Here is a 27,350-nt window from a genome sequence, read left to right as displayed (position 1 = left end):
TGTCCTCTTTGCTTAATTGAACATCTGCAATTACTGTTACATACAACTGAATGTTAATTCATGGAAGAAGAGAATTTTGCTTCTTCATTATAATTTTATGTATAAATTGGAAACCTATGTAACATTAAGTGTTAATTGAGTGAACAAATTCATAGATTTAATCAACCAGATATGATAAATCATATTTTGTACGAAAGAATTGATTATCAGCTGAGTTTTTCTTTTAAGTTCAGCATTGCTTTATTAATATACATACACCTCACTCAGAAGAAGAATTGCTACTTGAAAACTTGTGTAAGAATATAGTATTGTCTTGTAAAAATCTTACATTGATGAATACAGTTCATCGCTTTCTCCTGATATCTGGGACAAATCTTAAGAAGTACAAGTTTGTGGTGATAAATTTTGCTTAATGATTCACTGAAATATTTCCTATGTATTTAACCCCGTAACTGAACTTGCAGCCTGACAGTACTCTTTCAGTTGTTGCTAAATTTTGCAAGATGTTATTTAAGGTGCTGTAGCAATCCAGTTAGAGCATGAGTTTGTGTTTCAGGGTGGTTATGCTGCCTACCGGTATGCCCAGCCTGCCACTGCCACTGCAGCTGCCTACAGTGACAGGTAAGATCTCATTTACTGCTAATAAATATTTGACCAGTGGAAGTTGAAGATGATTCTATAAATTTGCCTTGTTGAAGTCTCATAACTGTCTTGTTGCTCTGCAGATAATTGTGATATCTAAAGCAGGCTGTTTTATTATAATCCATGAATAGCCATAAATTGAGAGATTTTAGGCCTTAATTGAGAATCAGGCATGAGATGTGCACATTCCCAAGCTGTAGATCATCCAGTTAACGTCTGTGACCCTTGTACAATGTAGATAAATATATGTATAGCTTCATGATGATCTGTTACTAAAGATCATTATTCGTCTTAGGAGTATTATTTCAGTTGATTTAGAACCTGAACCTATCGAGTTCCCTCAATTCTCATTGACATTGTTTTAGTCAGTGGAAACTGAGAATGAACTGTGTCTAAGCTTGAACTATCCAAGGCAAAACAGTATTTTTGCAACTTGCTTTCTTTCCAGGCATTTGATTTTTTGAAACACTGACAAAAATTCAGTTATTCTTCTTTCGCTCTGTATTTTTGTCCTCAAAATGTAAAACACATTTGGTGGCAATAATACCAGCAATAAAAGATTATTAAAATCTGCATAAGAGAAACATGCAAAGACTTAACTTCTATAAACTAGAAGCGATGTCACAGAAATTAACTTGTCTTCTTGCAAGATGAAAATTCGGACCCCTTTGAAGTCAATGTCAAAATTGCTATTGACTTCAGTAGGAATAGGATTTTGTCAAATTGCATAAAATTAAGTCTTTGCAGTGTGTGGACATGATTTTGTAATGAAAAGAAAGAAGATCCTATGTTTCCTTCATAAACTGTACCCTTAACAAAATCTATGCTATCTTTAATACTTTGCAAGTACTTGCACAGTGTACAGTTGTAAAGAGAGGATGTATATTGTGAAAGACAGATACATGCATATATTTTTCTTCACATTAGTAGCGAGAAGTAAGGTCACACTTCCCAATTCCCGATATAAGAAAATTTTCCCTTGGAATCATGGAGATAATTTCTTAAGTCCTGAATATGTATCGAAAAATTTCTTTAAATGCTAAATTAGCCATTGTTTTAAATGTTTCTGTTTCTTAAAGAAATCAACAGATTAAGAAATTTCAGTGAACTATTTCTTAGATTGAAGTGCTGTTCATGGATTCTGTAATTTTAAAACAAAGTACCATGGTATGAATGTTACAATGCTATGCATGCATATTTGCCTTTCAAATGCTTATTCTGGGTAATGAAGATATATTTTTTAAAGTTATGTGAATAAAATAATTTGCATGTATGGCTGAGGCATGCTGTGTCAGACAGGTAAGCAAGTAACTTTCTATTAATTTTGGATCAGTAATATCAACTAGGTACGTGCTGTATGCACTTTGTTCGCGATGTACTGTTTCTACTTAGGGTAACCTGCAGAGGAGAAGTGCTACTCAGTAGTTTCATTTCATTTCCACAAAGGTGTGTTAGCATGTCGCAGCTCTAGTATTTTTCTGCGAGCTTATAATGCAAACCAATTCCTGCTTCTAAAAACTTACTAAACTGAAAGGACAAAATTATAAATAACCTCCTGTGGTTAGTCATTTTTTGCCATGTATCATTCAGGTGTCCCTGGATCATTTTATAGGGTGTTTATTACTATAAATAAATGAATTTCTGAAAACCTATACGTTACATAGAGAAACTGAATCAAGATGACTTTTAAATGCTTTAATTATGAATTAATGTACCTTCTCATAAACCAAATCAAATGCTGTAAGATAAAACGTCAGTTGGTCACATGTTCTGCTATGGGTAGAGAGTCAACATCACTGAGTTATGCTGACAAAAAAAGTAAAGGATTTGTCTAAGAAGATAGTGCTCTTAAATGCTGTAAAGGAAACTGGAGATGGCATCAGTAGTAATGCAGTTGTTACAACCCTTAATTATTTTTTGAAAAAATGTCTAATTCTCAGATACACTTTGTGTATAATTAGAATTGTAATAACCTGTCTTTGCTTGCATAATTTTAAATATCTTAAATGAATTTTATATCTTTGGGATTTTTTTTAATTTAGCTTCTCTTTCTAAATGTGGTTAACCCTTATCTTCGATCTGCTTCCCCTAAATGAATATGGTTCCTTGTCTTAATTACAAATATTGTAACTGAATTTCTTTATGGGAGAATCCTATAGCTAGCATAGAGAACAAAACAAATAACAATCCGCTCAAACGTTTCTTTGCATATGGGAAACTATGTGCAAACATGGATACCTCTGATTACTCACAACTACAGTTTGCTTAATTTGATTAACTTTTCATTTTTTAATGAATTTAGCATTTTTTGTGAATTATTAATACCGAAAATGCTGAAATATAGTTCAGTAACACTGCTTGTATCTTTTCTTCTCGATGTTATAATCATCTGCTGTCCTCTGACAATATTGAAGATTCCATCTCTCCTTATACACTACTTTTATTTAGTGTGGATTTGAGCCCCTATTTAATTTAATTACACGTGAAATATATTTGCTGTGTATGTGTAAACAATGCCCAGAAAAATGAAGTGAGGACCAGAGAGTACGTACTATTGAAGCAGTGACATCATGGAAATACTACTTCGTATTAATTTAAAAAAATCAAAAAATGTTTATTTTTTTGATCACAGCTCATATACAGGAGGAATGGCAATGTTCCATATTTGACGTGCTTCTTAAGTCAGGAGATGGAAAGAGAAAATCTTTAGATTGGAGACATGTTTTGGTAAATTAAAACTAAAGGTTAACAGAAAGATTTGGGACTCCAGAATCAATACACCAAGTCAATAGATAATGATCACTGTAAGAGAGCTCTATTGTGAAGAAATGCAATGGTATCCTTGTTTGTCACAGCTGGAGATATTGCTGGAAATAGGCAAAGAACAGATATATAGGGGAGAATCAGGTGGCAAGGAAATCTCATGAAACAAATCAATGCAAACCCCTAAGTATTAAGACAAATCATGTACTCCTAAAAACAATTTCACAACAGAGGTAGACCTTGCAGATTTCTCCAGTCATTTCTTAGGATTGGAAAACAAAACAAACAAACAAAAAGGTACATTTTGTTTTCTTTATGAAGCAATATAATCACTGAATACAACCTTAAAAAAATTTAGAATTGGATTTTTATACTGTGTGATCTATCATCATATGAAATTGCACTTAGAGATTTGAAGCTTTTTGGAGAAGTGGATCAAAAAGATTATGTTTAACTTTCCAATACTTAAAATATTTCTGATAAAATTTCCAATTCTTATAACTGATAAAAGGGGACCTACTGGTCTATAGATGTTCTTCATGATTCTGGAGCTTTGCCTGCCAAAGTCTTTAAACTGAGAAAAAATAATTGTAAGGATGTGCAAAAGACACTAAATCAGATGTCAATAAAATGTTCGTACAGCTTTTATTCAGCTTTCATGTAATATTTTTAAAAATAAAAATATAGTTAGATTTCTGTCCAAGTCTAAAGTAAGAGAAACTAGCAAAGTCATCAAGTTTTATATTTATGAGGTAGAATAAGTCAAAGCATGGCAGTGGGGCGTATTGTCATTTTGTCATTGCATGTTCACTTGATGTTGCTAGTATGTCTGTAATGCTGTATTGGATTTGACAGATCCATCACATAGCTCAGTGAATGGCTTGCTTGAATTAAGCCTATGGGCAGACTTATTCACATTGATTGGCTATTGGTTTTGTGTTTTATGATTTGATTATTGCATCTTCGATCGGAGTAAGAAAAATGTTCCTTTCTTGCATTTTAACTTTGTCAGCAATATTTATGAAATTGTATATGGTAGTATAATAAGAGAAAACCCCAGTAATAGTAAACTAGCCTTGTCTGAAAGGCAGTCGTTTTGCTTGTACTGCTTGCTAACCCTGTTACACTTAATAACGATAATTATGTGTGTTTATATATGTATGATTGTGTATTCATATATATACACACATTCCCCATCCATCACCCACCCACAAACACGCACACGCACACACATGCACATGCACACAGACATACAAACATACACAGGTATTTTGCTCTGAGCGTAATTCCCTTTTTCTAATACAGTGTCAAATTTAAATCTCACTACAAACAATGGGAAGATTCCCATGTACGTCTTTGTTGTCAGGATTAGATCCCTCATCAGTGGAAGCTGACCTCTTTTTTTTCAATAGTCTTTTTTAAAAGCAAAATGAGGCATACTCCAAAATATTTTGCACATAACACTTTGTATTATAAATTATTTTTTTTCCACTCTCAGTTTGTGTTACATGTTCTGTGGTCATACATAGGATTTTGTATGAAATTTGAGACAGGAGATTTTGTCATATGGAAGTTGTGTACCTTCCATATCTGAAATCTTACTCCTGATAAAATCCTGATATTGTAATAATTTACATTTTTAACATGCCTATGTGGAGTATTCATTTTTGTCAAAGTACTAGTGTCTACAGAGATATAATTTAAGATGTTTTCCAGTTCTCTTTCAGCAAGTATTTGAGAGTAATACTTGATATTTGTGGTCAGATTATCCTAAAATAGAATAGGTACAAATTCGATTTAATTGGAAACATGCTCATTAAAGAATGATAAATTAGAATGAAGAATAAAACCACAAAGTATAAAATGTGAGCTTCTGTAGATGGAGGTGATTTTTTTGGTATATTGTAGACTTTAAGATCTTCTATTTTACGAATAAACAATGAAACCCACTATAGTTTTATTCAAATTATTTTCTCTTATTGAGGATCTTACTAGTGACATATACTAAAAAATAAGGTTTTGAGAGCATATATAATAGCGTCTTCAGTCAGAATTTAATTTTTCATTAAGTAATTTTATAGAGGGATAAATATCTTTAAATGCAGTACTTCACTCATTTCATGAGCGAACTGTCTAAGGTTTAGGAAAAAGAGCTTCTATACACAGTTTCAATTTCTACAGTAATCAGGTTGGAAGAGGAAAAAGAATAGAATATAGTGATAACGTAACTGTTCACCCAGCTGGAACCTTCAGACCTTTTTGAATTTTGGTATAGGAGTTGAATCTTGAGAAATGGAGAAGTCTGGGGAACGAGATGATACATAAGCAACAGGCGTATAGCCCATATCCTAGGCTACTCACATATTGAGAATGAAAAGGATCAGTTAGCATCTTGACCAGGTACAAAGGTTGTGTTTAGCTTTTGTAACAGCAATAATATAGCATATATATAATACTTTTCTTCTTCAAACACTTAGGTTTGATGTGGTGATGTTTGATTGGTCTAGTTTCTTCCTGGTTATCCTGTGTGGTAGCTAAAGATTGTTTATTCCCTAATTTTGCAAATAAAAATCAAATCATTCACTTTGTTGTTACAGAGGGTTAATGAATTTGGACATCTACCTATTAGGCTTGTATGTCTTTATGTCTGTATCTGATCTGTGGCAAACTAGAGGATCACTGGCATCATCTTAATAATCCATATTTATCACTGAGATCACAGTTTTGGGAATGACTGGAGTACATGACTCATGTTATAGCCATAACAGTACCTTTTAGTGAAGGAATTAGAAAGTAAAAATGGATGATTATGAATAGAGAATGTAGTAGAACAAAAAAATTACCAAAGAGTTTAAAATTCTATGAACAGGGAGTTTCATGTAGAGCAATTTGGTAGGAATTTGCTGAAATACGTTGCTGAGTACTTTTTAATGATTGAAACACGGTTCATTCTAAAATATTGTAGATATAATGCTTTTTTGGGGAGACACAGGGAGTCATATTAATGTAGGAGAACATGGCAAACAATTATATTTCATTAAATATAATCTCCTACTAAGTTTAGAAAGCTAATTTATATACTTCGATGTTTTAATACATTCCTTGAACATTTGGTAGAATTAACATGTTTTCTGATACTTTGAAGGCTTGATTCACGTGTGTGTAATATCATGTAACTATTAAAACTACTCCACTAGTTCAAAACTGAGGTAATACAGTAGTGAAGAAGCTTAGGGTTCCTGGCTCAGCATGATGCTAAACACTGAGTATGAAACTTTTATCATGTCAGAGCCTGTATTCTTCATTCCCTGCTTCTACTTCTCTTCCTGTAATTTCCATTGTCCTTCACTGCAATACCAAGGGATATTTTAAGAATCCTCACAGACAAGGAAAGGCTTGGCTATTACTGTAAAATCTGATTTGTCATCCACGCCGGAAATCACAAAGCAAAAATTGAGAGAGAAGGCAGAGGAACATTAAAGCCTAGATTTCTGTACCTGGCTTCCTAAAGTGCTCCAAGTTTAAAAACGCTGAGAACTTTTGCTGCCAATTTCTTCTTGAACATAGTGGGAGATGTTAAATGCTTATCATTTTCAAAAAACTCAGCGCACCTATTTTCACATTTACATACCAACTTCAATATTCATTCTGTCTTTTTGTTTGATACATCAAGCCTACATCAGGTTATATAGCATGAGTTTTAATTTGGGAGTTTCTTATTTCAAAAATAAAAGTTTGTAGTAAATAACTGATTAAAAATATATTCCTTTGATGGATTTTCATGTATACTTTTCCTCTAAAAAGGAAAAAAAAAAAGGATTGGTTAACATTTTTAAAGTAGGACTTACCTCTTTAATAGTTCATACTGGCTTCACTCTTAGAGGATATTGAAAGAAAGTGTAACTTTAAAATCTTTAAGTGTGTTGTATTCAGCAGACTGGATAAATATGAAGTTAGATTGTTACTAAAACATTGATTCCTAATCCAACAGACCAAAACTGTTACAGTCTATTGGGTCAGTGCCTGTGACATGCTAGACCATAACCGTTCCTTCGGACATGTCAATGTCTAATTATACACTTTTTAGTTTTCAGATCATTGACTTGATAGACCACAAAGAGGCAGATTAGAACATGTTATAAGTATTGCCAACTTGGGTGCTTCCACTGTGAGTGCTTTAAGAGCAAGAAGGAATTAAGAGCATTGTGAGAGTCAGAGAGAAGATGAAGGAATTAAATGTTAATAAAATATGGAATGAATTGGATGTAGCCTGTATGGATTAGCCATGTAATTTGCAATGTGTTTTAGGCAAGGTGAGGAAGCATTAGAAGAACAAACTTAAAATAACTATGCAGATTAAATTAATCAAGAAAGAGGCAATTTACACTCTTGCATGTTTTTACTGCAGTGTTTCCCACCTCAAAGGAGTCTAAAGCATTTGATTAGGTATTTAAATAGAAATTTTTTTTACATACTTTTGGGCTTGTCAAGTTTCTAATACTCTAGAAACACACCTGTGGCAAAATAGCAGTTTGTAACAATACTGCACAGCCGGAATGGGAGTAGAAATTCTATGCCTATATCCTAAAGAACAACTTTTTGTGAAAACTGCTACAGGATATTACATATACATGCAGAAAAAAGTAAGGTCTTCATCTAAACCAATTGTGTACCAGCCTCTAAACTTCATTTTGTGTTTCTTGAATGAATTTTTAAATAATCCTGGCAAGAATTTCATATATATGGTCATTTAGTTGCAATATAAATAAATTATGTTGTCAAGTAATTTGTAAAGTCATTCAAACCTTAAAATAAATTAAACTGAAAGAATTGTTGTTACTCATGATTGCTAAAGAAGTTTAGAATTATACCTCGGTATATTAGGGGACTTTAGTGTGGATAAAATGGTGGTTACTAATAAACCATAATAGTTGTTATGAAATCAGAAACAAACATAAAGTATATTTTAGTGAGACATTGTTTTAAAGACGACATTATACAGAAATAATAAATCTCCCAACAAAATAAACATCTATTTTGTTATGTATTTTACTGGGTAAAATATTGATTCTTTACACAAGATTGACTTCAAAATGCTGTACAGTTTGCCCTAAAGAGAGTGAAAAATATGTCCAAAATATAGTAATAAACAAAATTTTCAAATATAAATGATAAAACTTCAAAAATAACCTTAATTCAGCAGTCCTGGATCATACTGACATCAGTTTACATTGCTAACATGTAACGCTTCTGAAGTAAAGTTACTGGATTACTTTTTAAGGATTTAGCTTAAGTGTCTAGACTGTGTTAATCACAGTAAAAGGCAAATAATCGTAGAGCAGTTATGCCACTGAGGTCGCTATGAATTGAACTAATGAATTATGTGGTGTTCAGAACGTCACCTATTAGTTTTAGATTTCACTTCAAAATTTTAAGATCCACTTAAAAATCATGTGTTCCTCTTGCAGATAAATATGTATATTTATGTGTATTGTATTATTAATAATAAATACATTTATTCTATGTGTAATATATTATGTAAACCTTCATACATATAAAAATTCCACTCACACAGCAGGTAATATGAATTTGAACTAAGTGTACTTGAATAGCTCTGATTTAAAAAATAAATAAATGAGGAAATAAATGTGTAGATTTAAAATATGGGTGAAAGGGCTACATATTTTTCCACTGGTTGTGATGTAACACATTATCCATGTTTTAGCAATATATTAAAAACAAATTTTTCACAACGATTATACTAAGTTGCACAAACAACTATACTAAGCTGCAAAGTATAGCACCAATTTGCTATTGTATAATTTCTTTATACAGTCTTTGAGGCGTAATGGGAGGAGAGAGAGGGGGAGTTCATACACAAGACATTGCCATGGAAGAATTGTATCTACAGTGTATACAGTACAGACACCTTGTCTTTTCCCTAACATGCTTTACAGCATTAATATTAGGCTATGCTAAAAGGAGTCTCTCTTGTAGCATTTGAATGGGATATTTAGTTAGTTCAATAGAAGGGCTAAAAAAGATGCTGGTCCATCTGCTGAGGAAAGCCTGACATAAGAATACATATTATGAGAAAGCATCTTCTGTTGACCATTCTTCTCTTTTTTTTTTTTTTTTTTTTTTTTTTTTTTTAATCTGAGTAAATTGAATAATACAGGTATATCACTGGTCTTGGAAATGCACATTTCCATTAGAGTCCAGAAGAGTTAGGGATTTTTTTTTTTTTCTTTTCTTGAAGGTGTGCTTTTCACAGTTGGCAAAGTGCTTTTTGGTATTAAAATGAATTATTCCTGTTCAAGAAGTTGTGTAACTGGTGGCAGGATGAAATTTAACGAGAGATTTCTTCAGTTTTCTGTCTCCTGCTGTCTTTGGCAGTCTGAATTATGTTAGAGACATCTTGCCATTGGCTAAACCACACTGAAATATCCTGTATTGAACACAAAGAAGACACAAATAAAAAGCAGAGGTGACTAACCTGGCAGTCAAATCATGGGCTTGGTTAAGCCTCCTGGAAACAGGGTTTGAGTGCCATTTGGGACACTCTGGGGCATGTGAGACAGCTGTGCAGGCAGAGGTGGCACGGGACCTTCTGGAGTGGCAGCCGAGTCCAGGCAGATGGACAATCTGCCTTTGCTTGGGCAATCAAGATGAGCTGTAATGTTTTCTGTGATGTAATATTTCCAGAAGTAGCTACATTAATTTCTTTTGATGCAGGGTTTTACTCCATACGCTTCCAAGACCTGCCTCAAAATTTCAGAAAGCAGCGTTTAATGAAATGGTCTGGAATGATGGAGGTGGGAGATGCATTATCTTTTGAAAATGAAAGCAGAATACCTAAGTGAAAGCAGAATATCTATATCTTGATCTTGGCATCATTATTAGTAGTTAGGTAGAACAAGCAATACTGTAGAAAAAAAGAACCTGACATGGAAGAAATCAGTCTAAAATTAAAATATACTTTCCTAATGCACATCAGGTCAAACAAATTACTGCTAGTGTTGTTGAAGCTTGATACCACATGAATTACTTCATAGTTTTATTCTTACTTCATTCGATATATCTTATAGGCATGGCTGTAAGGTTGTTTAGTTGTCTTTGTGTTGTGATTCAAATGCTATGAGTATGATAATGTACTTTGATCTTACAGTAATGGGAATATAAAGTATGATAATAGCAAAATCAACCTCCTTATAATAGTTATGATACTAATATTAAAAGTTAAAATTCTTTGATAGCCTTGATATTTAAATTTAGGACACCAGGAGGAGGGAGTTGGGGAGGACTTCATAAAATTATTTTAGAGGGAAACTCTGAAACTTTGTCCATACTTGAATGTTATAGAAACTATTCAAGCAGCCAGCCGTCAGCTATGTTATAATTCATAATGAAAAAGCCCTCAACATTAGAGTCCTAACAATAGCAATGAAGCCTTAAAGTTTAGAGCATGAAGGAAAAAGAAAGTATCTTTAATAACGTAATGGAGAAACGTATAGATGTACCATATATAACGCTTCTGGGAAAAATCATTGCTACGCTATATAGTTAGCACCAGATCCTTGGAGAATACAATTTGGAATAACTCCAGTGTAGTTAAGCTGCATCATTTTTACCAGCTGAGGTTCTGATCCATGAAATCTAAATACTGACTGTATTTGTAAATCCCATGGTGGTATTACCAGGAAAAGTCAACTGATTACATATAGTTTAAATCTTCCCACTGTAAGTTCTGTTCAGTATTGTGTTTGCCTTCATCTTTATTTTCTATGTTCTGGGGCTCTGCACTGTTTTCAGCAGTTGCTATATTTTTGGGAGGGGGGGGCTGCACCTCTGTGTTAAAATTATTTCTGTCTAGTTTTGTGAAGTTAGTAAGCAAAGTCCAAGAATTCTGGTGAATGAAACATAATCACTGTGTGTTAGTGGATTATAATTTCTTTTACATTTAAAATTTCCTAGAGTTAGCGTGATTATTGTTAGGGAAGTCCCAATTTCTTAAAATCCCACTTGACCTCTATTATGGCTTCTATTTTATGGAAGCTGTGTTGCCAAGAAGAGGGACTAAAAAATTCTGGGAGTGCTGGATGAAATTATATGTGTGTCAAAATTTTGTTCTTAATCATGTGCTGCGTAAAATATAATTAATCCGACTGTCACCCAGCCTTTTAGGGACAAGACAGGACACAGAGAACACTTAGTAATTTATCCCATGTGCCCTACAAACATAGGTTCTTGCACCCACAATGACCTAAGTGTATAAATTTCCCAGACACAGCTTGTGAGTGCTTTTGTACATCTGAAGAATAGGGGGGGCAATGACTGTATGAGGAAAAATGTGATAGTAGGTTGATGCTTTTTTAGGAATATGTATTACTGCAGACAAAGAAAGACGAGCAAAGTCCTTTCCCAGGGTGGGGTGACTATATGGAAATTTAGGGGGAGCACTCACAGTAACAGTCTATCCTGAATTTTGGTTGGAATGGTGCTTCATGATGGTTAGATCCTTCAAGTCATAAAAAAGAGCATCTGAGACCCATGCTCTGCATCTTCCTAGCTTCCACTTCCAGGTTCTGAATTTTCCAACTAATAGTAAAGTAGCCAAATCACATATGAGTCAGGCAGGATCAGTGGTTACATCTGTACTGTACACCCAATCTCTGCTATAACTTTCTGCTCTTTCTGAGCTCCACTCCACTTTAAGTTGCCACTGACCTTTAAAATAGTCTGTTTAGATGTAGAAAATGTGATGAAAGTTATATATGTGTGTGTGCAACTGAATTATCAGTTTCAGTATTTAAGAAAACTTTCACTCTGTTTTCTCAGTGAGGAGAAACTCCCAACTTCCCACATGTGAAGGAGCCTAAAGTTCAGTATTATATCAAAGGTGGAATAAACCCCAATTTCTCTCTCTGTTCTGGTATCTATTTGACATTCCAGTAGCTGAGATCATCGGTGTTAGTGTTTATGAGGATGGGAAACATTAAGGGAATTTTCAAAAAGTTTGAAGTAAAGTCGTAAATGTTCATTAAACAAAAATGCTGTTAATACTCTAACTTAATTTTTCCTGAAGGAGCAGGAAAATACACGTACACTAAAAGCTAATCAACCTCACTGGAATATTGGGTATCTCAAACTTGAAACTAACTCTCAGAATATGTAGATTAAAAGCAAGTCAAAAGAGAGTCAAGACTATTTAAACATGCTTACAGAAAAGACTTCTGTAGAAATAAAAGCTAAAAATACTACATAGTAATTACAATTTATTGACATGTTTCCACTAAATTTCAGATATATAGCCTTACTAAAGCTTAAATTCAGTCTTGACATGCACATAGCTTCTGTAATAGGTCAGTATGCTTTAGAATGAATGTATGGAAGTGGTTTTCTGTACCACTTCAGAAAAGCTAAGGTGACTTGTGAGAAGCAAGAGTGTAAAAGACAGCTCTTGAAAAACAGGTGGATGCAACAATTTGGTAAGGAAAAGTACTGACAAAATATATTTATGAAAAACCTTAGGCTTCTGAATTAACTTGTGGTAGTATAAACATGCTGAAGAAATTAGAGTATGGTGTTTAAAAAAAAAAAAAAAAAAAAAATTGGACAGTCCAGAAAGCCTGTCCTTCACTTGCTTAAATATTTTGTTTTAATATTTTATTATCTGTCTTTCAATTCAGTGGCCTGCTTTAATTTAGAACAGGGTACCTTTAGTTAGGTGATAAAGTTGAACCTGAAAATATGCTCTTTAAGTTTGATGCTGCAGAGTATGGTTTTGATTTGGAAATCCAGATTTTTCCTGCCTACCTCATGCCATCACAAAAACTTTCAAACAATATTTGGTTTCATAGTGCAAGCCTTGTCCCTGTCTAAATACAAGTTATTAGTTTAATAATGACTGATCCATTCCTGAGGGCATAAGCCCTAATGTTGCTAATCAAGGATCTTGTAATAAAAGGTCTCCTATAATAGAAAGTACAGGACAGAAAGATACATGTAGAAAATCATGCCTTTTTTTTTTTTTTCCCAAGCTACCCTGTGAAAAAGAGGCTAAGATGGAAATGCTGACAGAGGGCAGTGAAAGACTCCTCTCCTAAAGCTATTCTTCATTCTACCACAGATTGCATCTTTCTAGGACAGTTTAGCAAGAAGCAAAAATTTACATGTGGGGTTTCTTCACAGAAGTAGTTCTGTATATTAAACAGCCGTAGTGAAGCTAAAGCTTCGAGTCTAGTGATTAAAGATTTGTTTTTTAAAAACTAAATCCACTTTTGTGCTATAGTATGGCCTGTTTTCACCAAATAACAGCATCAAGAAGAAAGCAAGCACCTAATGTATTGGATATGCAAAAGACCTGTTGGGTAGAGATAGCAGGTGCTAAAACTGACAGTGAGGGTTATGTCAGATCTGGGGCCTTCAAGGAATGTATTTGTTAGGAGACTGCCAAAGGGCCTATAGGGAACGTAGCAGAGGAAATTAGAACATAGGTGAACCTTCTGAAAATTGGAGTAATGCAGCTTCAGTAACTACCCCAAAGTAAGAAAGAGCATGTAAGTGGCTTAAAATTACTTTTGTTGTCCTCCCCTTCTGTTTCTCTCTGAATTCAGAAAATACATCAAATGTTTAAATGTTATTTTTTTCCAACTTTAAAAATGTCTTTATTACCATACTGGTAAAAATCTGTGGTAGTTTTCAATTTACTAGAAGAAATAAGAAATTGATATATAGGCTCAAGAAATGTATTAGTAAGCAGAAGTGTTTGCCCTTGGGAAATAGCTGCTCAGATGGAACACAGCCGTTTTGAATCCCAGAAGTACATTTTCATGACCTGCACTGTCTGGGTTTCCATCAGAGAGCTCAAGCTGCCAAAGGGTGCCACTCCAGCACTTAAAAGGAATGCACTTAGCCCAGGGTGTGGGAATGTCTGGGAAGTTGAATATCTCCAACTGTACATTCAGATCAATGTATTTATCATGTTACTCGTTCAATTTGTTTTTCTGTTTATCTCCCTTACAATCAGTAACAACTTTTAAAATTTTATTTAAAGAAAAAAAAGTTCTCTGATTTTTAAATGTGTGTTCTTTTACCTCTGAAGTATAAAACAATGAGCAGTAAAAAATTTGTTCTATACTTTCACTGTTAATACCCAAATTAAATTATGGAAGCAATTTGGTATCTTAATAATTGAGCAGGGCTTATTGTATAATAAAGTTGGGTCCACTCACATTTCTTATACCTTTTTGAAGCAGTAAAAAGTGTAGCAGTGACGAAGGACATTAAAACAACCTAAAATGCATCATGACTTTTCACCATACCTTGTGAGTTTTTTAAGCCTTGTACAATCAATACAGTTAGCGCATAAAAATGGTCTTTAAAGGGAACAGCCCTATGTTTGCAAAGGACTGAGTTAGGTGAGCTGCTCTTTTCCAGGTCTGCTTTTCATGTACTTTAAGACAGATAGAATATGATACACCACAGGGTCAGCTTAACTCAGAAGGACTCCTTTTGCAAACTATTGGGTTGTCCACACTAAGGAATAATACTCGCTTTGGACATCAGGTGTGGTATACGTGTATAGTGACACCTCTGATGAGCAGTTCTCCCTCTAGGTCTATGTAAACAATAGTATAGAATTTAACGAAATAAAAACCTGCCACTATAAAAATATTAAAGCCACTCAAGTACTAAACCATTTCTTGTAATTGTTACAAATAACACCTAATTAGTTATAAAAAAATTGAACTGGCATATTGAACTCCAGCATCTACTTAATTTTCATTCTCACAGTTGCTCTGCTGACCAATATGAACTTTCTCCTTACTTTTAAAATTAATTTAGGGAGTTGTGAAATGAATTTTACAAAAGCAAAAGCCAGGGAAAATAATGTCTTCCTATGTAAATTGAAGCAGTATAACAAGGAATGTTTATGGTAGAGGTTTTTTAAATAGGTTTCACTTTGGGTTAAATTTTTTTAAAATTAATTTTCTACCAGTAATTAGTAAAGAGTTGATAATAAAAAGTAAAATTTCAGAACAGTTTCAACAACATCTGTCATTCCAAAAGACAAATGGCAGTTATTGTTCAAGGGTCTTTATGGAAGTAACTAAACCATCATATTATTCTTACAGATAATTCTGGACTTTGGCATCTGAAGATAGAGTATCTGTGGCTCAGTGTTGCATAACAACAGATATTCTGAATAGAGATAAAGGAGTTTCTCAGCTAGCCACTTTAGAGGCAGTTTTTAAGGAGAAGTAATCATTTTCATTTTGATGAGAGGGCAGTTTAATAACTTTATAGAGATGAATCAAAAGTATTTTCTATAAAACAGTAGCTGGTAAATCTGCATTGCTACTGGTTGAATCCCTTTTAGGCAAACATGTAGCTGTTTCTATATAATTATCACAAGAGGTGATAGCAATAAATACAGTGACAAATGACTACCTATGAAATGCAGAGTAGCTCTGTATTTATAATGTTAAATTTATCCTCCTTCATTTTTTTAAATTCCTCTCTTTAGCATTACATGCAAGGTAGATGCGTTAGCTTGTGAAATTGCTGCAGATGACAAAACAAAGAGAAAAACCACCAATCTGTACCTCCAATTGAAAATGAAGGAATATACACTGTGATCACTAAGTTCATTCACACTAATTGGCAGGTGTTAGTATCTCTGAGATGGGGTAGAGGCAATGATCAGATATGACTTTTGATCTTAATCAAACCTGTCCCTATAGGATACATTAAAGATTCCTTGTTTTGTTTTGTTTTTTTCCCAGAATGTGAACTTCTAAGTAACAAGGTTCACAGATTTATAAATGAGAATTTCAAATGTCTCTAATACATTGGAGGCGAAGTAATAGAAATAGATTTTGTTCTCTTAGGGCTTAATTCTTCAAGGTTCTGTTACCACTAAGAGATGTTTGCTCCTGAGCTGAATAGTTTTCAACAGGATCTTCAGAGTACTTAATGCTTGACAGAGCTTTCATCATCTTGCAGAACTAAGTTTTCCAGGTAGTCCTTAGTACAAGCTACAACTAGTTCCTTCTAGCTTCTATTTGGTAGACTCTTGCATTAAAGCTGTGCAAAACGTAAAACCTCAGTTTTTCACCATGCCTAGCAGTGCAGGCTGGAGGAGCAACATGCACTTCGGAGTAAAACAGCACCCAAGTGTTAAAACCTTACCCAGGTTCTTTATTAATCCTGCACAACACACAAATAATTCAAGGAAGCTGTGTATATGCATATAAAGGAATCATTTGATGTTAATCCTTAAACATGGTTTTCACTAACTCAAATCCTGTTTGCTTTGACTTCAGAAAGGACAAAGCAGGATTTGTGCTGTAATGAAGTTTTCTGCATTTTGAAATATTAGTGTATTTAGCATTTCTCTTTTTATGTTACCTGGTTTAAAAAAGAATTTTGCAAGAGAAGGTTTATATTAAATTACTCATATCTCTAGTTTATTCTCCTAAGATTCTGCAAAAGACTTTTGTATGTATTTGGATGACAGTATATGAGAATATACTATGTCATTTTTTTAATACCTAGCAGAAAATTAATTTTCTGATTGCAATCATATTAGACCTATAAAAACCAAAATATTTTACTTTCAATATCCTCCTTTCAGATGCACGAAGTAAATTGCAATTATTTTTTTTTTCAAAAAACGCTTTTTACATAGTTTGCAGTAGTGCCCTTTAATATCTATATCAATATAAATATTGTTTTATTTTTATTAGACTTCATAAATATATTGACATATCTGTAACACTAAACATGAAGCTTCCAATGCAAGAGTTTGTACATAGTCCATATCCAAACGTCACCATTATTTCATTTAAAAGATCCCAGCATGTCTACCTCATGATCCTTATAAACTCTATAGTACTGAAATACGTCAACACTTTTTCTTGCTACATTCATTAAAATTAAGCACCCTTACCCTACCCCATCTGTAAACATCAAGTCAATTGGCAGCTAGCACATTTCCCAGTCAGCAAGCAGTATTGTGAATTTTATCTTCTCTTGCAGAAATCAATTCGTCTTCGTTGCAGCAGATGAAATTTCTTGTAACACCTCTGCAGGTAACAATCATTGATACTTCTTGATGCATCCATCCAGGTCTCAATATCCTTTTTCACATGCTGCATTTAATCGTAAGAGAAAGCATAGGAAAGTCCATAGCATAAATCTTTGAACTAGTTTAATTAATTTATAGCTTCAGCCTATAGGTTCTGCCATATAAAAGACGTTAGGTTATTTTGCTGGCTTTGGTGTTTTATTTCCAGTTTAAATATCATATGGCCTAGCAAGTAAGGAAATGTTAAAACTACTAATAAAAATTTACTGTGCAGTACAATCAAGATTGTGACTTTCAAAAAGCCAAAACAAACAGAACTAATGAAAAGAGTAAAGGTTTAGATGTATGTAGGACATTGTAAGTGCTATAGTTTGAACAATTTTCTTTTCAACTCTTTGGGGGCAAATATTGCCCACAAGGGTACTGCAGACCCTAAAGCACTCACAAAGTCTATCCTATGGATAAGATAGTGGGAGAGAGGGTCTGTGTCTACAGAGGATCACTCTCTAGTAAGTAAAAAGTCTTAGCTGCTTTGCTAATATACTATCATGTTGTAAGCCATGGGTACAGAAGAATGAACAATGTTTTTGAAAGGTAATGGTAATTTATAAATATATTGAATATGTGAAGGGATTTTCTCTCTTTTAAGCAATAGAGTTTGAACAATCATAGTCTTAATTCAGGTAAGGATGGTATTATGTCACTACCTAAGAAATCAAAAGCCAAAATAAATAGTTACCAGTGCTGGGACATATTCTGCCAATAATGTTATGCAAAAAAAAATCTACTGAGTTCATAGAAGCTGCTTGTATTGAAGGATGAAAGGGTATACAGTGTGACACAAAATGTTGGTATTAAGAAGTGTTTATTTCTAGAGTTTTACATCAGCAGAAATAAATGGAAGGTGATGAATTTTCTGTTTATGCCATAGTGGCCTACATAGAAACAAATAAAGAACATTTATTTATGAGAAAAAAGATCATAGCTAAAGCCAAAATATGCCAAAATTGTAATAATCTTTACGCTACCTGTAGCATTTTTGGTGGTAATCTGAAAAGTTCTTCTATAGTAAAACCTGATTTTTCAAAGTCCTAAATCATTAAGAAAATACATTTTGAGAAGTCAACATCTGACTCTCTCATTATCTCACTGGACTTGGATTTTGACTTTCATTATTTCACTTGTGTTTCCTGCTCAGCTCTGGATTAGAATGAGCTGTAGTAGGGAGGCTACCAATTTATAAATCTAGGCCTTGCTAAGTAAGAATAAATATAATTATTTTAGCAATTTTTAAGCTTGGAATTCTTGATATAGACATCAGGTCTTTAATATTTTTCTTGTCTGAAATTTCTGAAAACAATTTCCTGTTTTGCAGAGTGAACCCTTCTAAGCAATAATTATTTCTCTAACAAAGGCATTTTTTTTTTTCTCTTCAATTCAGGCACAATTTAAGTGTTCCATATATCGCAACTTTGGAACTCCAGTCAAAAATATAGCACTATTATTTATCAGTAATTTCAGTGAACTTTACACATAAGGAAATGGATCTCTGTGAAAATTTATTAAAACTTTTCAGTTTACCGGTTGATTACCTCTGTTGAATTGATTCAACATAAGGTATTTTTGTTAGGTATGTTTTTGACCATATTATAAACATATCTATCATAGGTGACTGTAGATGCCTTTTTTTGTAATATGTTGTGAAGGAGAAAGCCTGTATCTTCTGTCTCTTGTGTGCCTAAGTTTTAGTCATAGAATTTAAAGGACTTTTGGCTTTATAAAAACATAATTCTCTGGCCCGTATTCCTGTGGTACAAGTTGCCAAAGTTGCATTTGGTCTTTCAAATCTGTAAATTGACTTTCAACTAATTTATTATCTGATGTTTTATGTTTCAATACATGGAGTATATAGAGAGATACATAAACTTTTAGAAATGAAACTAACCTTCCTGTGGTTTTCAGATGCATGCAAAACACCTACAGTACAATTTTATAGTGCTTCTTTTAGTGCTTCTAAACTCAATGACAGTATTTCAACTGTGTTTGTAAAATTGATATGAAGATACTGATAATATGCTCAATGTTTGAAATGTGAGTATATGTATGTTTGTATTGTTTCCTTGTAAAGAAATGTGTGTGTTTGTAGGTTTCAAATAATAATATAACAAGTAAACTTTTGATTGGAAATTTATCATCGAGTGGAAATGGGAGGTCTTGGGTGATTCTGCTGGTAATATTCACTCTTCTCTTCCTGATGCTTTATCATTCCTGTCAGAGGATCCTTAGCCCTCAGCCACGTGATATCTTTTTTGATTTTGGAATGAAGTAATCTTGCATAAATAAATGCGTTAATGAGAGGATGGTATGTCCACATGCACATTTGTATTTGTATATGTGTTTCTGTTCCTGCGTGCACATGATATAAAGAAAACCTAGTCAATATCTGACAGAGGGATCCTTCCATGGGAAATTTAAAAATATTTCACTCTTGACTTCATCCAGTGCATTCTGAGGCTAAAAATAATTACTCTTCAGAAGAGAAGTTCTGTGCTTCTGGGATAGATCTTCTCTGGCAGGCATGATGAAAGAGTTTGCACACAGACCTGAACTAGAATAGAGGTAGGGAAACTATCTGAAACCTCCTGTCAGTTTGATGATGAAATTTGAACAAGGATCTCTAAAGACTTTGCTCTAGCAAATCTCTGACAATGGGAACATTAGGGGAGAATTAATCCTGAGGTTCCTGGCTGAGGTGGGGCGATGGGCATCTTGCCCTATCAGGCTCCTAATAAATCAGATTGAGACCCAGAATAAACCCATGGTTTATTTACATGTTGGTTACAAAACATTGTTCATTTTGATTCTTTAGCATTTTTAATGAACTTTTCAAATCAGTGCTCAATGTATTTTTTTTCTTTTAGGCTTTGTAAGATCAAAATTCAGTTTGTAAAGAAAAAAAAATTTTGTCGTATATTTTTCAAGTGTATTCTAGGATGTACCTGCATATTTTATGATTTTTCTGTAAATATGGGGCAGGATCATTATTTGATGTTTATATCACTCTTTCTTTCTTTCTTTCTCCAATTTTTAACGGTTATCTAACTTCCATTTACAAACAAATCCAGTGCAGTTGCATGCCTGGTATTATTTTTCTCCCAAGTGTATATGCAGTTTATGATTTTGAAACAACAAAGAGAGGCAAGTATATATATAAACCTGAATTTGGGATGAAGTATGGTGGAAGAGGATATAACATCTGTCCAATTGTGACTGTATTTATTTACATATTCGAGCAGAATCATCCCTAGGAGCGGGATTGTGTGTGTGTGTGTGTGTGCGCAAAAGAAATGCATTATAAGGCTTTAGAAGTTGACAGTCCTAGATTAAGTTATTGACCTTCATTTGGAGAAAGATATAGTCTCCAAAACAGATTAAACATTCTGAAAGGTTTACTTTTATAACTCTAGGAAAAATGTTTCGTAGAAGCAGGAAGCTTAAAGAAGCAAACATTGGAGTTTCTACTATTGAACTAGTTTGAACAGAACATTGCCAATTCTTAACCAGTGCAATTGCTCAAGTCATTGCAATTTTCCTGTATACTACTATTAACCTGTCAACACCAACCCTACCACAAATTTAATTAATGAAGCAATAGCAAATATGGAGATACTTATTTAAAAGCAAATTAATATTTGACAGAGTTCTTAGAATGCTTAGGGTGCCTGTTGTGGCGTTCCTCTGCTACATAAATAATCATAACTGGTCAAAATTTTACCATACATGCTTGCATACATCTCATTGACTTAATCACGTGTATGGTAGGAGATATTAATCAGATTATAGTCTTTCAAAGGAATTTCCGAGAAGTACATGTAATCCAAACTGCTTTGGAAAAATGCAGTTTCAGCCTATTTGAATTAATGTGTAAAGACATATGTTCAGTTGTTCTTCCTTTTTAGTTTTGCTGCCTATGGGTTTGACTTCATTTGATGAAGCAATTTGACTGGGAAAATAACCATTTTCTATTAGATGCTTTTATTATTATGTTACGCCCTGCCACTAATCAGATAAAATAAAAAATTAAGATGAAGGAGCATCTGTAAGGTCTTTGTGCGAGTACTTATTTAAGGCTGTACTGCTTTTCCCTGTGAAAAATAGCAGATACTGAAGTATTTGCTCTGGAAAGACTAGGAAATGTTGTACTAATGCACAGTATTAAACTTCTTCTATAAAGTCAAGTGTCCTTTATGTTGGCAGTTTAAACTTGAATTTACTGCTGCTGTAAATAGTTGCTTATATGGATATGGAATTCGGTTTGTTACAGCTTTTACTGCTCTTGGTAGTTGTGAACATCAAAGATGTTCAGCTATTGGATCGGTTGATAAAAATCAGTAAACACTTTGATTATCCTCTGTTCTTTTTTCATGAAGTTTGATTAATTCCTTTTTCTCACTCAGTGAAAACTCTGGCAGCCCTTTTTGGCATCTTTGTCATTATCTCTTTGACAGCTTGCCTTCCCGGTGCTTACAGTTCTAGGTCAGTTCGCATGGCTAGTCAAATGTGACAACATGACAAGATTAAGTAAAGCTGAGGTTCTGTGATTTGTAAATGGAGGATTTGCAATGTGAAGCTCCTTTGATAACAGAAATAGTGAATAATCTGTGTTTGCCCTCAACAAGTGCGTACAAGCATGTGTGCATCTTCTGTACTGTTTTTTTAATGAAGCAACCAGAATTATTTTCTCCGATAGACTGAAAATAGCACATGTGGAAGGTGGCTTGTGTGTGTGTGCATGTATGTATGGTTACATACAAGTGCATTAAATAATCAAGGATTCAGTTTTAATATCTTGAGATGATCATATTACATTTAAAATACTAAATAAAAAATAATACGACTGCATACTACACACAGGCACAAAAGACTGCTTTAAAATTAATAAACAAAGTACCCAGTATATTTATTATTGAACTAGATAAGAATTTATTCAAGGTTTATTGCCCCAAAATATAACAGCAATAGTAATAGGAAATGCATTACAGATCGAATTAGTACTTGGTTTTCATTGTAATACATGTGGGTTTAGGTGTCACCTGATGGCAAACCTGTTTCCCCAGCGGCTTTTTTTAATGAAGTTTATATAAAGTCTGTCTTGGATAGAGATTACACAGAAAGGTGGTGTAGGTTAGATTTTTAACTAGGCATCAAGTGAAATCCCCACACTGGTGTAGATCCAGAGAGCAAGACTGAAACTTGAGAGAAAGCTCTTACACTGACATCTGTCCCTGGGATTATTCCATAGCAGTTATTCAGCATCAGCTCAGGGGGAAAGTCACCTGTGCTACTGTTTGTTGCACTTCTATATTTCTGCAAAATAACCAATAGCAATCATATTTATTTAACTGTTTAACGAGGTGGCAGCTCAACTTTGGATGGATGTAAACATCTAAGAAATTTCAAAAGAAGCTACCAGTTGGCATAAAGAAATAGAAATTAAAATCAGGTCTAAGCATCAGTGACCAAAATTTCTGCAAAACATGCCCATCGATCAGCAAGAAAATTAACTGGCCAAATTCAGATGTGACATAAATAAGTGAACAGTCAAGAATTTGAAATTCGTCTCTGCATATAGAAAATTCTCAATAGGCTTCTCAAGTTTCTTCTTACTCCAACCTGCAGGAAAAAGTAAAGACTGCTTTTAATATTTAATCAATGATGTATTTATGAAGATCCCTTCATGGAAATCTTTTATTATCGCCCTATCTCTATGGTAGCCTGGTCAAGTTTCTTCATCTCTGAAAACCTAGGAATGTTAATACTATACTAATAGGAAATCCCTCATGGCTTTCAAGGTATACAGTATACCTTGGAATTTTACCGTTGCATTGTGCTGTCTCTACTACATCTTCCCAATTCTTTCTCTGCTCCACATCACAAAGCATTATCAGTTGTGGAAGAGGAAGATGATATGCAACAAAGTATTTTCTGATCCTCTCTTGTAGAATGATCTTAGTGTTTGATATTGTGCATTTAAAATATTTCATAGAGAATTTTAGCATTCTTAACCTTGACAATCAAGGAAAAGGACTGGAAACTTTTTATCAGCAGATTTCAATCCTTTTCCTTGGTCTTAAGTAAAAAGGATAGATATCTTTCCTCATCGCCTTCTGAGATATATAGAGAGACTTGTTGCTCAGTCAGGTGACTGAAATGGCTAAAGTTGCTTGGTGTTAATATCCAAAATTAAATAAACTGATTGGTTGCTTATGCTTTGAACGCCATAAGTAGATACCATCCTACTGTAGTAAAGAATTTTAAGTTAAAGGATTACCACTGCTGCACAGTATTGACCAACTGAGGTTAAAATACGGTTCAGCAATGTGGTGTGTAACAGGTGCGCATACAAAGGAACTCTGCTGCTCATGTCATCTATCTCGGTATTATCGTAGGTATGTGACCAACAGAAAAAGCAAGATGTCAGAAACTAAAATCTTCACATCTTTGTCTAAAATTTTATTGCAATTCTGCATTAAGATCTGATAGAGGAGAGATGTGGATTGCAGTTTCTGTGCCATTTGCCAACAGCAAGAGGCACATTCTGAAATAGTGCCCCTTTCCTGGGTGAAGGAGCAGGCGCTGTACCTTCTCGTACTTAGCCAAAGCTCACTCCTTCAGTTACCTTTTTGTGAAATTTAGTAATAATTGTCAGTACAAGAATTTCGGTAATTGAAGGTCATTCTGGTTAAAGATTCAACACATATAGGTCTGATGAAGAAGGGATTGTATTACTTGATTGTTCCATTATAATCAAAGATAGTAAAGAATGGATAATATTCTGGAAAAGTTAGAAATATGAGCTTTCCAGTGATATATACACTTTGCTTGTAATATGGCAAACAATGGGGCATTAGATCAGAGTTAGATTTAGCTGAGGTAGTACCAGATTTTTAACTTCTCTTTTTATAGTTCTTAAACAGATTCATCATTTTTTATAGTTCTAGTAATATGCGGACTTTAAAAAATGAACGGAAATGGTAACAATTGGAAAAACATGTGCATCAAATTCCTAAAAAAAAAAAAAAAATCATCTTTAAAATTGTCCTCCTATAGTTCTCAAATCACTTGAGGATAATGTGTTAACTCAGTTCATATTTTATAACATGAATTTTTCTTTATTAATGCTGTTCTTAAATCCTATACTATGTATATTATTAAGGAGCCTCCAAATGTCTCCAGTATCACAGCTCCACTGTCTGTCCTAGACGTGTATGGAAATACAGCCATAGTAACAAAGAACGTAAAAACCTAAAATGGTAATTACAATTAGAGAGGCACATACTTTCCCTGTTTTTAGAGACTTCAGTAATACGTACTACTGATGATTTAAAGATAGAGGTTCAATTTCAAAGGCCCTACTAAAATAAATCTCACAACCAATTTGCATTTTTAATTCTCTTTTTTTTATTTGTGCAGTGGACAACCAATTGTCCTTTTATGTAGTCTTTTAGCACTTTTAAACCCTGTACTGAAAATGATTGAAGAAATTGAGACACAGCGTAAGTAACGTACCATATACTGAGCTTTTGGTGGATAGTTTACAGCTACATTTACAGATGTTAGCATGGCTACGCTGATTTTTTTTCCCAGTTATTTCCTAGCAAGTTGTTAGTTGTTAGTCCAGCTACTTAAGAACCAGTGCCAGTATGCAACAAAATGCTAGCAAACTTTATTTTTTTTTCTTGTTATGTCCTGAATAGTTGTTCCAGATGGACTCTAAATAGTGGAACTTACCTTGTTCTAATTAGTGATGCATCAAAATTGTTCATCAGATGTGTTCTCAGACAAGAATTTGGGAGTCCACATATTGATTTTGATACATTGGTTTAACATGCTGTAAAATACAAGGATAATCACATTGACTATTAATTTATTCAAAATATTTTGTCATATACATGTCCTAAATTTGGGTAAATTGTTTACCTAGAATGATTATTTCCAGTGTAAATTATCACAAAGCATTTACATGCCACTAATTTTAGTAAGAAATAATCATGCTGGCATAATAGAGAATAAGTGAACCAATGACTGTGTGACTGAACTAGCTTACTGATTTTCAGTGTGACAATATAGTTTAAATCCTTCTTACTATTTTCAGCATGGAAATCAGAATCTATTCTGCTAACCTTCTGAGCTTCTAAATTTGGTGTCATGCAAGGGCGTGTTTAAAAATTAGCATTTAAAAAGAAACCCACTTGCTTTAAGTTTAAGCTGACACTGTTCCTTTCCTCTGTGGAAATGAAATTTATTAATCATAATAAAACCATCATATTCTGAAGGTAGAGGTCACCCTGAGGAGAAAAAAAAGTCTATTCATCACAGAGGAATTTCAATGCATTTTTTTCCTAGATAATATATGAGCATGTATTCTCTCCCCTTTGGAAATCTATTCTTCCATGTTTGTGCTTACATATGTTAAATGTATTTAGGAGGGTGCACGAATGAGAATTTTGCAATTTAATTTTATATACTTTATTTTCTTTTACAGAAGATTTGGAAGAATGTTTTTTGCATTTTATTTTATTTTATGTACGTATACATTGCACACATTTGTTCAAGTGGAATTTCAATATCCTGTGAAAGAAAAGGAAGAAGTGTTTCTTATTTTAACAAGAATATAAGTATTGCTGATTCTGAAATATCATTTTTATGTTAAAAATACAGTACAAACTTCATTATTATTAACAAGCAAGGATTAACTTAGGTCACAGTTTTCACGTTAGGATTGCTTTACACCTCTGTTTTTAAGGAAGAAACATGGTTTACACAGTAGGATGAAAAAAGTGATATAAAGCACTGACAATAAGTTATTACTACTTTGGCAAAAGAGTAATAAAAATGTACTCATAATTAAATACTGGGTTAAAACAGTAATATTTTCTTTCTTTTGAAATTGCTTAATGTGTTTGTTTATCCATATTTTTGTCTTAGCTGTCCAGACTTCTGTAAAATATTGATATAATACAATTAGCAACATGTTTTATTACATCAGTGTTGTAAACTTGCTAGTTACTTCAGTAATTGGGTTAAATATACTAATAATTTAATAAAGCCTGAGCACTATGTATTTGGGCTTGTTCCTTCCTTACAAGTGGCCCTTGCATTTAGGCCACTTAATCCCCTGTCAGGGATGACCCATTAGACTTTCTGTTGTGTGGGGGCACTGTGACATAGTCAAGGATCCTGCAGGAATGGGATGCAGTATGGAGTCAAAACGCAGCCCTACTGCAGGAAACGGATCAGAGCAGTGGAAACCAAAACCCCACAAAGTCCCAGAGTAGTTAATGGTTTACACTAGACCACAACTAATGTAATTCTCACAGATCTAAATTTACAGTCCTTGCTCAGTGTCACAGTAATACCAGTTAATCAGGAAAAAAAAATACATTTGAAAATATACTGATTCCCGTTGCTTTAAAAATATTAGTCATGACATTACAGAGTGTATAAGAATAATACATGCAATTCCTCCTCCATGTTACTAGAGACATGAGGGAAATTTACAGTGCTGGAAACAAGTCTGGCTTTAAATTAATTGTTTTCCCTTTCTAGATGTTTTCTTACTGTTTGAATGAGATTTGGCTTGAGAGAATTAAAATCATACTGAAGTTTAAAATGGATTCTTAGACTTTTAAAATGGGCATACAGAGGAAAATAAGATGTCTTCTTCACCTGAGTTTAGATGAACCAAGACATGAGAGATTCTCTTATGGCTACTATCAAAGCTAAGTATTTTAAATCTCTAAATATTACAATGTTTACATCCTAATGTGGAGGGTTACCAAGGCTGAGGTTT

General features: G+C 33.7%; 1 protein-coding gene across 37 annotated transcripts in view; it reads left to right on the top strand.

Annotated features, from left to right (window-relative positions):
* Window positions 1–27,350, top strand: part of RBFOX1 (RNA binding fox-1 homolog 1) — a 919,785-nt gene that overhangs the window by 886,270 nt on the left and 6,165 nt on the right. For 28 of the 37 annotated variants that reach the window (XM_074885649.1, XM_074885647.1, XM_074885640.1 and 25 more), the window contains one exon: window positions 557–621. In XM_074885649.1, the coding sequence (XP_074741750.1) occupies window positions 557–621 (65 nt within the window). Of the gene's footprint in view, window positions 1–556; window positions 622–17,448; window positions 17,502–27,350 lie in introns of all 37 variants that reach the window. The other 9 variants (XM_074885636.1, XM_074885632.1, XM_074885628.1 and 6 more) reach the window with 1 other exon arrangement.

The sequence above is a fragment of the Strix uralensis genome, chromosome 16 (assembly GCF_047716275.1).
Source record: "Strix uralensis isolate ZFMK-TIS-50842 chromosome 16, bStrUra1, whole genome shotgun sequence".
Classification (NCBI taxonomy): Eukaryota; Metazoa; Chordata; class Aves; order Strigiformes; family Strigidae; genus Strix; species Strix uralensis.
This window is presented reverse-complemented; position numbering and strand designations above follow the sequence as displayed.